General features: G+C 34.3%; 3 protein-coding genes across 4 annotated transcripts; 2 read left to right on the top strand and 1 right to left on the bottom strand.

Moving 5' to 3' along the window:
- Positions 1–570: 570 nt before the first annotated feature.
- On the bottom strand, positions 571–2,626 carry LOC129575695 (CDGSH iron-sulfur domain-containing protein 2 homolog). Its single transcript, XM_055459626.1, has 4 exons — positions 2,485–2,626; positions 1,546–1,712; positions 1,440–1,487; positions 571–788 (listed from the first exon to the last, which is right to left on the bottom strand). The coding sequence occupies exons 1-4, from the start codon at positions 2,579–2,581 to the stop codon at positions 693–695; spliced, it is 408 nt and encodes a 135-aa protein (XP_055315601.1). The 5' UTR covers positions 2,582–2,626; the 3' UTR covers positions 571–692.
- Positions 2,627–2,784: 158 nt separating this feature from the next.
- LOC129575694 (PH and SEC7 domain-containing protein) lies at positions 2,785–9,501 on the top strand. Of its 2 annotated transcripts, none has more exons than XM_055459624.1 (12): positions 2,785–3,401; positions 4,815–4,881; positions 4,974–5,027; positions 5,132–5,529; positions 5,683–7,151; positions 7,221–7,414; positions 7,490–7,682; positions 7,769–7,926; positions 7,994–8,091; positions 8,163–8,438; positions 8,657–8,794; positions 8,871–9,501. In XM_055459624.1, the coding sequence occupies exons 1-12, from the start codon at positions 3,267–3,269 to the stop codon at positions 9,096–9,098; spliced, it is 3,408 nt and encodes a 1,135-aa protein (XP_055315599.1). In that variant the 5' UTR covers positions 2,785–3,266; the 3' UTR covers positions 9,099–9,501. The 2 variants fall into 2 exon arrangements, with proteins under 2 accessions (XP_055315599.1, XP_055315600.1); XM_055459625.1 differs by having other exon boundaries at positions 3,387–3,825.
- Positions 9,502–10,643: 1,142 nt separating this feature from the next.
- On the top strand, positions 10,644–12,855 carry LOC129575693 (putative uncharacterized protein DDB_G0282499). Its single transcript, XM_055459623.1, has 3 exons — positions 10,644–11,337; positions 11,409–11,751; positions 11,839–12,855. The coding sequence occupies exons 1-3, from the start codon at positions 10,755–10,757 to the stop codon at positions 12,644–12,646; spliced, it is 1,734 nt and encodes a 577-aa protein (XP_055315598.1). The 5' UTR covers positions 10,644–10,754; the 3' UTR covers positions 12,647–12,855.
- The last annotated feature ends 298 nt before the right edge of the window (positions 12,856–13,153 follow it).

Genomic DNA, 13,153 nt, shown 5'->3' with positions numbered 1-13,153 from the left:
CTTTAGGCTTTCATGGAAGCTCATACGCTTTCATCTATGCTTTGAGTTGATCTCTATATTTTAAATAATGCACATTCAAGCGGTTAGAGTTCGAACTACAACAAATTACAACAAAAAATAATACTGACAGGCTCAATTCTCATGCACTATTTGACTACTATGACGGTATCTTCTATGGTTAAATCTATCTCCCCATATTCAACCTTAGATATGTGCCTGAAATTGGATGAATTCGAGTTAATACTTGTTAAATTGATATATCTAATTTTTCATAACACGGAAAGCAAGGTATATCTTCAAAATTCTGCTCAGAAACAAAACTTAATCGCTTTGACGTCCTTAAAACATGCGCTTTTATAACAATGATCAATTTTTGTAGTAAAATCTAGCTGAATTTAATTGAAATCAACGTGAACAGCGCTAACTATAGATCAATACCTTATTGTATTTCTTAGCAGAATAATTTTATTAACACTGGCTATTATAATATCTATAGTTTATTAAGACGAAAATGCACACGTGAATACCTTGAGATTTTCTGACAAGATTAAAGCAATAAAAACACTTGCGTTCCCCTTTAATTTTTATTCAATTTTCTTTATTTTGGATAAGCAGTTGTAACAAAAAATGAGCGCCGGCGAATATATACATAAATATTTCTGCCGGATAAAATCAAAATCTCATTCACCAAATTATTTTTTATCGGGGTTTCGTTTAAGTACTACTGGTCCCAAATTATCACCGCATTCTTTATTGTGTGCGCCATGGGATCCATCGCAATAGGGCCACTGAAAGTGAAAAATTACACATTAGATAAATGATATCATCTCCTTTCAAACTCATTATCATACAAAAAGGGAAAACGACAGCTTAACCACATGAAGACTTAGTTTTAGAGACTGTTTCATGCAACTTATCTGGTCCGACGAATTATGTCTTACGAAAAACATATTCAAAAGTTTTCAACACCCGTGTGCGAATATTGTAACTGACCAGTCAGTTAACTAATTTCGGACAAAAATGACTTACTTTGATTGACATTTCAGTACAACGTGTAGTGTAAGTCTATCAAAGTTAACTGAAATCATTTAAAGTTACAAGTTAAAATAAATTGCTAATTTTGGGACAAAGTGAATTTTCTTCATACAAAAACATAAATTCAATCAACTACAGTCAACTGAATCTAAAGTCAGTCAGTCATTTTTTTTTCCCACAAAGGTATTGAACTAAAACTCTACATTGGCATTTTGGTTTAAATAATAAAATAAGCATAATTATTTGCACGTAAATGACAGGAATTTCGCGTTCATAAGAACTTTAAATTTGAAAAGTGTTTTGATTCTTTTTAATGTTCGCATTTAAAACAATAATGTAAAATTATTTTATTTCATGTCTGGAACTGTAGAATGTCTAATAAACATTGTCTGTTATATACATACGTTTTTGGATTTCCAACATCTGCAGAACGCAGCCTTTTCAGCAATATCCTACGGTAAGTAAATGGATTAAATATTGTTCCATTATGACTTTTATGCCAAATAATACCTCGATGTCAACAAAATCAGCGACTTTAGCGTCCTCCAAACGAATCAATTTGTTGACTCGCGCTACTTTAGTCGATTTTCGTGCTTCTGGGCAGAAAGCCAAGTATGAAACGTAACCTAAACCGGCAACAGCAGCTGTCGGTGGAATCAAGCTGAGCCAATCGCGAACTTTAGATAAATAGATAAATCATTTTTCTGTCAGATGATATTATAAATTATAGAATTTTTTGTAAATGTTAATATTAATTTGTAAGATATCTATTATTCAAAGCAAAACAAATATCCGCTGTCATTTCATTTTGTTGCTATATATAGGAAATATTATGATTCAATTATCAATTATCAAAGCCAAAACCTAATTCAAGTTACAATTTGACAGCTGGATTTACGTAATGGCTTTGCATAATGTTGTTATTGTACTTGAAATGAGTTAAGTGAGGATTTTATATGCCATTTTTCCATAAAAACTTTTTCAATGAAATCGATTGCAGTGATATTCCAAATTAAATTTATGATTGGTGAACTGGTTGGGCGTTGATACAATTTATGTATTTGTGCCTCTTCATTTTTTCATTAATTTCACAACAATAATTGTTTTCATTTAAAGTGTACAAGTGTACTTGTTTTATTGCTATTTCTAACACTACTTTCACGATGATTGGATCTAAATATCTTTATCACAATAATACACAATGTTCAATTACAGTGAATAAAACATTTTGCCTATCATTTCCTATTTAATATTTTTCGGCTTTAAATCATAATGTTTTCGTAATGTAACATTCAAAGTTATCTCTTCTTACACACAATTCAATTAGAAGCGGAAAAATATGGTGAAGGCAATTTGCGAATAGAATTTCGAGTGTATTTTTCAAGAAAATGACGTGGAATTTTGAAAAGTTATTGAAATTTTAAAGAATAAACATATTAAAATACTTACATCCCAATTTAAACCATCCACCAAACGAATCCGGAATTGGTAAATTGGATAAATAATTTGGGAAAGTAACCTTTACTAAAGTTGACAGTGCCTCCATTTTTCTCAATTATAAACTCATATTTTGAATTTGATCCGAACGAAGTGTTTTTGCCAGAGTGTTATACATAGCATAACGTGTTTGTGTTCGTGTCATTATGTATGTGTGCTGAATGACATTTCAATTCCGGACGGATGATTTACGTGAAGTCATAGCGAAAAATGAGGCGATTTCATGGTTATTGAAAATAAAAATCAAAATATTCAAACAATTTTTTGGGAATTTCTTCTACCAATATTTAAGTATCAATGCGGAAAACCAAAACAAAAAACTCATTCATTGAAGTAAATATTTTAAACGAAACATGACAATTCTGGATTCGACATAAATAACGTAGCATTGAGATTCAAATAAGAAAATGGCAGCGAAGTGTTATTCCATTTGGGGCGAAACCGTCACACAGCTGAACACACTAAACTTGTTTTCTTTTCGAAAGTGTTTTGGAACTGTCAAACGCTCCACTTATGACACACTCATACATACAAACAAATATGTACGCACAACGGCAGTAGCAACAATAGCAATAGCAACAGCAGTAAAAGTAAAGTAGCTTGAAGTGAGGAAAAAACATCAACTAATACAGTAAAAGAAGCCGATATACGCTCTCCATTTCCATTCCATGTATACTTACAGAGTGTGACATCTTCTACATGAAATTTTTTTGTTGTTTTCAATTGATGCCATTATGGCTGAAGAAGTAAAGGTAGTTTTAAAAAGAAGTGAAGATTCAAGTTTTGGTTTTTCATTGTTGGGCACGTCTGGATTACCCCATATTATTTACGATATCATCGAAAATTCACCAGCTGCCGAATGTGGAGTGGTAAGAGAGTCCAAACGAATCGCACTATTCAATTCAATTTGTTTAAAAAATATATCCCACATCTACATCATAATACTTTTGTTGCCAACTATTATGCCAAATAGTTACCATTTGTTCACTTAATTTTAATTTGTGCCGATATTTTATTCGGTTATATGTTTTGAAATCGGCAAATGTTATTGTTGTTACTCATAATTTGGCTAGTTTCGATTTCGCTGTGTGTTTTGTACTGACAAAAATTGACAAGAAATCATTTCTACTTCGATTGGCTGAAAATGTGTGGTACCCAGTATTTCATCGAGATAGCAAATTTTCATTATTCTCGAGTCATATTCCAGCAGAATAAGGTTTAAAAGTTCGCTGTCATTTTATGTGTGTGGCTTTCAGTTGCAAAAAGGGTGTTTGTGTTAATGGAAAACCAAATGTAAATGCAAATGAAAAACGACAACGAAAAACCATAAAGTGCCATAAACAAAATTATTCACTTGAGTAAATGTTTTTATTGTCATTGCTGCCACTTTCGAAGATTGTTTGTGTTGGCTGTGCTGCAATACACACAATCACTTAGTTCATGTGACGAATGGTGATGAAGATATGCCATACATATAATATATAAAATATAAACGATTTGTGTTGCAAGAAACATATGCAGAGTGAGTCGAACGAAGATAAAATAAAGGCCAAATGAACAAGACAACAACAACGTCAAAATAGATCAATAGCATTTTATTTTACTTTATATATGTTTATATTCGCTTTTGACTACGCCCTCCCAAACATAAACACCAACAATTGTTCTTAGACAAAAAAAAAAGTCTTAAACTAATTGTGACTGCACCAATATCAACCATGGTGCTTTATCAATTTAACTGGAATTATTAGGTTTTATTTTGGTACTTGCGTATGCAACCCAGGGTTTTTTTTCACGCAACCATCAAGTCTACAATGTTTACTTCAAATTATGATTTCTTCTTCATTTCTCTCATTTCTTCTTTTCGCGGTGAAATTGCAACTACGACTCCAATTTTAGCTATCTCACACGAAGACTAATTGGTGCAGTTGAGCGCGAGCAATCGGTGCATATATTTTGTGTAGTAGACTAATCGATACATACGCGACAATGAGAGTTACCGTCTCAAACTTGTTCCAATTGAAAACCTGAGCCGCTTTTTAGTAATTTATCTTGAAAATTGGTTGATAATTAAATAAAATTATCAAAAAATCGTTGATTTTTCTAAAATAATCGAGTTTCTCTTTTTTGGAAAGAAAAAACAAAATACATTTACTTACAATTGTCAACAATAATTTCTTGCAAGTGGTCATCAATAATTAATAATTAATGCTATTTTCCACCTGTTTGTGACATTCGCAAATCACATCTAAATTGCTTGCTCATTTGTTTTTGTTTTGCAGGTAGAAGCCGGCGATGTTATTGTCAGGGTAAATGGTACAGATGTACATCACTTTACAACCAAAGAAGGTATAGATTGCTCAATTCCATCCAGAGCCCAGAATAGCTTTAATAGTTCTGAAACGCCAGAACCAAACTAATTTTCATGATTTTAATTGCAGTGTTAAAATGTTTACGGCTATCACAAGATCCGGTCACATTGGAATTGAAAAGAGGTAAAACACACACAGTGGCTTAATTGACTTAAAATGTGCTCGAAGCTCCCGAAAGATCATCTTTTTTATTGATTCCTGCCCATTTGTTTGTTTTTTTTTTCTAGATCCCAAAATTAAGGAACATGTTCAAAATTACTTAGAGAGCAATCAGAATTTGGATAAAACTCGCATGATTTCAACTTCGTCACATTTGTCGCGTTCAAGTCATCGAGTAACGTCATCAGATCCAAGCCAATCAAGGCCATCACGCATTCCAACAATCATACGCAGTCCAATTCATTGCTCTTCAAAAAGTTGCCCACAGTCACCGCACGATCAAAAATCGAACAAAGCCTCACACATTCAAAAGTCAAACGGTGGCAATTCAAACATATTTGGCTCACATGATGCGTCTGTGAAGAAAAAATGCGGCTTCGAAGCGTATATGATGACCGGTGATTTGATATTGAACTTATCACGTAATCAACAGAGTGCTGACATTCTGACAACTCAATTTAAAAAGGTACACACAGCTCAAATTGAATCGAACGGAAACCAATCGAATTTCCCAATATCAGCAGAAGGCGTTGACTGACAAACTACATGTATTCGATTATTTTCGTTCGTGTGCTCATTCATTTATTTATTAATTTGGTCTTATTGGTATTCTTCGTAGGTTGATAGTTTAAGCGAATTCACTTCAAAACGAATGAATCGACAGAGCAATGGTATTGCACCTCATGCGAAGGGTGAATCTTCGCCATCGCCAAGCTATTCCGAAAACAGTGATTTTGTGAGCTCAATCAAAAAAATTGATGTCGCTTCACCGAAAATAGGTTCTAAACCATTCAGAAAACAATCCAATAGTAATGAAAGTGATGTATATGTGATTAAAAATGAATATGATTCGGGTAACGAAAAGGCTGGATCACGCAATCGGTCTGAAGTCAATAGCGATGATAACGTTGACTGTTCCTCACCTCACAAGAAATATGATAGCGTGCAGCCAAACAATGTGTTCAAAATGGAACGGCCGCCACCAAAATGGAGCAGAAATGTATTGCAACACGGCGAAATAAATTCAAAAGGAAGCTCAAGCCAATCGAATTCCACATCGTCATCATCGACATCGAAAACGGACGAAAGTACTTCTGTCGAAAATTGCTTGTCGGTACCAACATCACCAGCATCATTGTTAACGCCTGTCGAATCGGATGTGGTGTTTCGACGGATGCAGCAACCGAACCCAATTAGAAAAAGTGATGTGTCCGGTTTTCGAACCAGCCGATCCGAAGATCACTTGCAACATACTCAACGGGATATTATCGATTCGATTGTGCCAATCGATGTCGATGAAGATGTCAACTCATCACTTAATACTCTACTTGATACACGAGATGATTCTGAAAGTACTCAAAGTTCCAGTGATCGTGAGCGAATTGTATGGACGTACAATGCTCCGGTCGTAACGACAACAACGACCACAACCAATAATTCGCAATCATTCTCAAGCTCGATCAGCTCTTCACCCCAACACACTGATACTCCAGCATCGCCAACGTCTGTGTCTAGCTCAATAATGTCATCAAATTCTGGATCGAAAGATGCACAGCCATCGGTTGGAACAACGCAAAACCTCATCTGTCCCATCAATTGTGCTGATTTAAGTGTGTCCGAAGCAGTATCAAACATTTCTAGTCCTGATTATCAAGACGATGAAAATTTAATGAGCACAAAAGATATGTGCGGTATTGGCATTAGCGATTTAAGTGATTCAGACTCCACTATATTAGTGTCTGATATGGCAACACAGCCAGATCGCAGAGTACATAATCGCGATTATAAGGTTATGATCAGAGTGAAAGGTGCAGATACTTCTCCAAACGGTGTCAATGGATCTGATTACAAGGATTCCGAGGATGAATTAGCAACCTTAACCGAAGACATACCAAACAATCATAACGGTACCGAAGCTCACGATTCATCACCACCTGTTTCGGATGATGGCAGCGATGTTGAATCACTGCACTCATATCACTACTCTCCAAAAGCGGTTGATCTACCATCAGCTGTTCGACTTGCCAAACGGCTATTCGGCCTCGAAGGATTTAAAAAGAGCGATGTATCAAGGCATCTGAGCAAAAAGTACTGACAATAGAGTTTATTCCATTCATCGATTTTCATTAAAATTTATCAATACTTTTCTTTTTTCAGCAATGACTTTAGTCGCGCTGTAGCTGACGAATATCTGAAGCATTTTGATTTCTCAAAACTGAAATTAGATGAGGCTCTAAGACAATTTTTGAAACAATTCTCTTTGTCTGGTGAAACACAGGAGCGTGAACGAGTTTTGGTACATTTTTCAAAACGATATTTAGACTGTAATCCAGGCACATTCAATTCACAAGGTAAATTCTAGTGCTAAGCACAAACAGAAGCAAATTGAGTTGAATAATGATGTATTAATTTAATGTGTATTTTAGATGCTGTCCATACGCTGACATGTGCAATAATGCTTCTAAATACAGACTTATACGGTCAAAATATCGGCCGAAAAATGACTTGTTCAGAATTCATAGAAAATCTGGCTGAACTCAATGACGGCGAAAACTTCTCGAAAGACATTTTGAAATATTTATATCAAGCCATCAAAGAGCACCCGCTCGAATGGGCACTGTGAGAATATACATTAAAATTTTATACATTGTACCATATAAGACTCAAATTGGATTCTTTTTTTCTTTCTTCTATCTTACTGTCAGTGATGATGATTATTTGGAGCAAAAACAAGATGGCGAAAATAGCAACCAACGAGCGCAGGCAGCAAGTATTTTGGATACACCACAAAATGTAGCCGCTATTGAACATAAAAAAGGATACATGATGCGAAAATGCTGCTATGAATCCAATAATAAAAAGAGTATGTCATTACCATTTTGAAGTTATATTTAAATTACTGTTTTGACATCATTTCATTTATTTTTTAGCTCCGTTTGGAAAACGTTCATGGAAAATGTTCTTCTGTACATTGAGAGATTTAGTATTGTATTTACATAAAGATGAACACGGCTTTAACAAAAAACAAGTGAGAACATCATGCAGATTGCAAATATGTAACCTTTTTCAAAAATTATTTCTTCCCAAATCAAACAATAGGTGTCTGATAATGTGCACAATGCGATTTTCATTCATCATTCATTGGCAACAAAAGCCACCGATTACCAGAAGAAACAGCATGTATTTCGACTTCAAACCGCTGATCAAGCTGAGTATTTGTTCCAAACCAGTGATTCAAAGGAATTGCAATCATGGATAGACACGATCAACTATGTTTGTGCGGCATTCTCAACACCCCCACTTGAGGGAGGTGTTGGCAGCCAAAAACGTTTTCAACGGCCTCTTCTACCCAATTCACATACGAAACTCTTGCTGGTTCGTACAAATTCAAAAAGCAACTAAAATTTCAAATTTTACATCATGCAGCGTTGATAACACTCCAATAGATTTTCAATGTGTGCTATGATTTGGTGTGGTGTCACATACGTAGCATCACAGTATTGAGGAAATTGCATGAGTTTACGTTTTGCATCCACTTTATATTTTACATTTCAACAGAAATTTTGTTCATGCGCTATTACGTTCATTTTCAGAGAGATCAATTGACATCACATGAAGCAAAACATTCGCAATTGACTAACGATCTAGCGGAACACAAACGAAACGCGCCACCATCCAAAGGACTTCAACTTCAAAATTACATCGAGAAGGATATGTACTTGCAATACGAGGTAACATATCTCATTTTGACTTTTGTTTGTTTGTTTTTATCTGACTAATTTCGATGTTTACATTTGGCGTCTTTAGTTGAAACGATATAAAACATATGTGAATATATTGAGTTCACCGATGAATAGCGACGGTCAAAATAACTTCCAAAATAGCATTTCCGATGAGACAAATATATTGAATTTACAATCGCATAGCGTGAATGAGTCTAATGTCAATTATTATCAACATCAATCAAACCGAACATCACCTCATTATCGTTCCACAAATGATGATCCACAAAAATATGAATTGGCAAATTTTTGATGGTTGAACATCCCTGAATGGCAGCACTGAGTATTTATATATTCCGAATTTCAATAGAAAACTTAATGTGGATTAGTATTTAAATTACTAACAATGAAAATAATGAGAACAAATAAACAACAACAACATCAAGAAAATCTGAAAATGGAAGCAGTAAAAAGTTCATGATTTTAAAATATATATGAAATATGTATGAAATTATGTATTATTTGGCTGTTGTCATTTTAATTTAAAAATATATATGCAAAAAAAGAAAAATAAATTATGAGAAATTATACATTCTGACAAGGATTTCAAGCTAAGAATTGAATAAGTTTCCGGATACAAACTAGTTGAATAAAACGAAGTAAAAACGAAATAAATAAATCAGAACGAATAATAAAACTGAGTTCGCAAAATAAAACGAATAATTTGTTTGTATGGCTTATATAGTATTATTCTGATTTTTTGTTTCATTTTATAGTATACTAAAATGTAAAAAAAAATCCCGAAGGATTAAAATAAAATTCAATAGTATTATTCCATGCACACAATGTTGTTTTTCATCGCCAATACGATGGTCTGGTGCATATCAATCATTGGCCGACTGACCATTTTGCAAAAACTACATACGTAAAAAAATGAGTAGTCGATTTTTTTTTTTGAAACTTGCAAACTTTCAAATTTCGGATTATAACAAAAAAGTAAGTGGTATCGGATTTTTGTGTGACCACAATTATTTTGGTCAGAATTTTGGAAAGTAATTTTCTTTGGAAATTCGTAAACTCTGTTTTTTACTGAATTTACGAATTTTGATCGCTTTTACCATCCTTGTTTTAAAAAAATTCGATTCACATCTACCGATCTGCGAGAATAGAAGTCTAATTTGTAGACTCAAATTTATAATATTTGGAAGTTTCGTGCATTTAAAAAACAAAATATGAACCCTGATAATTAATGGGTTGACAAGTTTTTCGTTATTTGTGAAAATTATTAATTCAATGGTCATTTTGTTTTATGAATTTTTATACCATATCTTCAGTGGAATCTCATTGCTTTGAGCCATAACAATGGAATAAGTAAGTGATAATAGTAAATTTCAACTTGGTTTGAGACCAATGGTCTTTGATATTTTCTCTGAAAAAAACAAAATTGATTTTAGTCAGTCGTATGAATATGTACATTTTAAATTAAATCAAAAATCATCTAGTCAACGCAAACTTTCTGTTGCGGATAATTTTCAATGTTTATTTTTTATTTCGTGTCAATGCAATTGTAAACGTCGGCTCCATCGATCAAACGTTCTTGTGTCGAACACACAAATATCTCAATAATTTGTACAAAATTCAACCGTCCTCCACTTGAATTGAAGAAACATTACTTTAGTATATTAAATTATTATTTCTAAATTGAAATTTCCATATAAAATTGTTATTATTCGGTTTTTGCTAATTTCATTTTCCTCTTCATAGACAAAAAACGGTATTACTTTTCATTTTTCGATGCAGTGACGGGAAAAGAACATACCCGCATTTTTGCCGTAATGATTGTCATCTTGAAGGTATTGACATTTGATTTGTTTGTAACTTCATATACTTACAGCAAAACATACACAATTCTCCGCATCAGTTTCGTTTGAAGCCAAATTTAGTTTGACCAAGCGGAAAAAGACAAGAAATGAACGACAATTCAATCCGGGATCCGAATACGGTGAATTGCCGTATTTATGTGGGAAATTTGAAGGAAAATACACCAAAAAATGAGCTACAAGCCATATTTAGTAAGTATGGAAATATTCGAGGCGTGATGGTGAGTCGGAATTTCGGCTTCGTTCAGTTTGACAGTGAATCCAACGCAAACAATGCAATCGAAAGTGAAAATCAGAAGCTGTACAATGGCCGAAAAATTACCGTCAGTAAGGTTCAGAGTAAGAACAAAAATAACCAAAAACCAATGGATAAGGGTAACATTGGTGGTGGTGGTGGTGGTCTTTTTCCGGACACTGCTAGTCAAACTACACAAAACAACTCTGCCCAAAATTCAAATGTTCCCGAACAAAATCCAAATCTGACACAAGCCAACAACAATGCCGGTCCGAACAATAACATGGGAAATAATACGCAACAAATACAAAGCACTGAAAATCACCAACAAAGACAGCAACCATGGCGCAACCGAAACAATAATCGGAACAACAACAACAACAACATGAACGAAATGAACCTGCAAACAGACAGAGAAAGATCCCCATTTGATGGACGTAAGTGAAATCTTAATTCGGATAAATAATTATTTCGTAACTAAGATTTATAACATTTGCTCATATTTTAGGCCGTGATTTGAACAATGAGCGATGGAATCAGGATAACCAAGGCCATTCAAATTTTAATAATTTCCGCATAAGTAACCGAAACAATAATATTGGCCACAAGAACAACTTTGGCAACCAAATTAACCAGAGTAACAACAATATGGGTGGCGGCAGTAACAGCAACAACATGGGAAATAATATGAACAATAGCGGAAACAAACAATCCTTTGGATTCCCTAATAACAAGTTCAAGAGTGTCTTGAATGGTGGTGTTCTTCAGGGATACGCTTCAGCCCGTGAAATTCGTGCAAAGTATCCAAATGCAAATGATTGTGAAATCGTTGTGCTGGAAAAACACCTCGTGTGAGTGATATTTTACTAGGGTGTTTCCTGTTAGAAAAATATAATTCTTCGGTACAGTTTTTAATCAATTCTACTTATGTATTGTAGGGATTATGCGGAATACGTTGAGAATCGACTGAAACGCGCCAACATAACATGCGATCTTCTGTTTCCGAATGCAGATCTCACAGTCGGAAAAATGTTGACCAACATTTCAAATCGGGGTTCACTGTTCGCCGTAATTATTCAGCCGCAGCACAAGGAAAACAACAGCGTTACGTTGAATATATTGTATGGCATACCGGCTGAACACCGTAATATGCCTCTCGAAGATGCCATTTCGTTACTTATTCGTAACTATCAGCAGTTATGCCAAGGTGAGAAGGGTGACGTTATTGGTGACACAGACGAATCGCCATATGCATCTATACCATTATCAAGTCTTCGACATCCGGATTCTGTACAGCATCTGGTTAACTTGTTGGCCAACAATCGCACATTGACTGTGCTTCAGCTTGACTGTCTATTGAAGTATCTACAAGAACGGCGTGAACTACAATATAAATTTGAACTAGGTGATACAAGCTTTAATGAACAAAAATCTTCAACGGCAGACAATGAACCGGTTTCATCGCCAATATACGAATCACAGCAAACAGTGCCAGTGGAACCACAGCAGTCAAAAGTGAATGCAGAAGACGAGATTCAGAAGAAAATCATGGAAATTCTCAACAAACCAAGTATTCCGAATATCAAACCAGAAGCGACAGTCACAAAACCAACGCCTGAAAAGAAAAATCAAGCCACTGCATCTAGTACAGATGAGGGCACAATGAGTCGACAAGAGCCAAAACTATTGGCCAAAGATCCAAATCTGCGAAATGTTTTAGATTCACTAATGCTCGATGGCATTTAAAATAATTCAAAAAACATATTTTCACCTGTAGAACTTTGAATTAAGACACAAACAATGATTTTGATGGCTTTGATTATACAACTTAAAATCAATATGAATGAAATCCAAGTATAGTAAGCACAGTCTTGTCCTTCTCCTTTCAACTATCACATTTCAAGACAGTATTTGTTGTACAGGAAATATGTTTGAATAAAGTTGAAAATATCCAAGCTAAACTGTATTTTAATATTCATTGAGTTATTTGCGAAATATTTGCTTATGTGCGAAAGAGTTTCTCACGAAAATTACAATTTTGTAAATCACTCTTTTTCACTGAAAAGTAATAGTTAGAGAAAAAGTAATTTGAAAAGTTATTTAATGAAGAAACAAAAAGTAATTGTAGAAGTAATGTTTGACAGAAAACTACATGTTGGATGTAATTTCTGGTGAAAAATTACTTTTGTAATAAGTTTTTTCCTTTCACAAGGGTGATCGACAGAATTGATGAAAAACTTTCTATGCACTTTA

This window comes from Sitodiplosis mosellana, unplaced genomic scaffold (assembly GCF_009176505.1).
Source record: "Sitodiplosis mosellana isolate CC-2019 unplaced genomic scaffold, AAFC_SMos_1.0 Smas_scaffold_6167, whole genome shotgun sequence".
Classification (NCBI taxonomy): Eukaryota; Metazoa; Arthropoda; class Insecta; order Diptera; family Cecidomyiidae; genus Sitodiplosis; species Sitodiplosis mosellana.
This window is presented reverse-complemented; position numbering and strand designations above follow the sequence as displayed.

Coding starts and splice junctions, on each gene's coding strand:
- LOC129575695 (XM_055459626.1), bottom strand. CDS start 2,581: ATGGAGGCACTGTCAACTTTAGTAAAGGTTACTTTCCCAAATTATTTA. Junction 1,713..2,484: donor TGGATGGTTTAAATTGGGAT/GTAAGTATTTTA, acceptor ATTTATCTAAAG/TTCGCGATTGGCTCAGCTTG. Junction 789..1,439: donor GATGTTGGAAATCCAAAAAC/GTATGTATATAA, acceptor TTTCACTTTCAG/TGGCCCTATTGCGATGGATC.
- LOC129575694 (XM_055459624.1), top strand. CDS start 3,267: ATGGCTGAAGAAGTAAAGGTAGTTTTAAAAAGAAGTGAAGATTCAAGT. Junction 3,402..4,814: donor CAGCTGCCGAATGTGGAGTG/GTAAGAGAGTCC, acceptor TTTGTTTTGCAG/GTAGAAGCCGGCGATGTTAT. Junction 7,683..7,768: donor CACCCGCTCGAATGGGCACT/GTGAGAATATAC, acceptor TCTTACTGTCAG/TGATGATGATTATTTGGAGC.
- LOC129575693 (XM_055459623.1), top strand. CDS start 10,755: ATGAACGACAATTCAATCCGGGATCCGAATACGGTGAATTGCCGTATT. Junction 11,338..11,408: donor AAGATCCCCATTTGATGGAC/GTAAGTGAAATC, acceptor CTCATATTTTAG/GCCGTGATTTGAACAATGAG. Junction 11,752..11,838: donor GTGCTGGAAAAACACCTCGT/GTGAGTGATATT, acceptor TATGTATTGTAG/GGATTATGCGGAATACGTTG.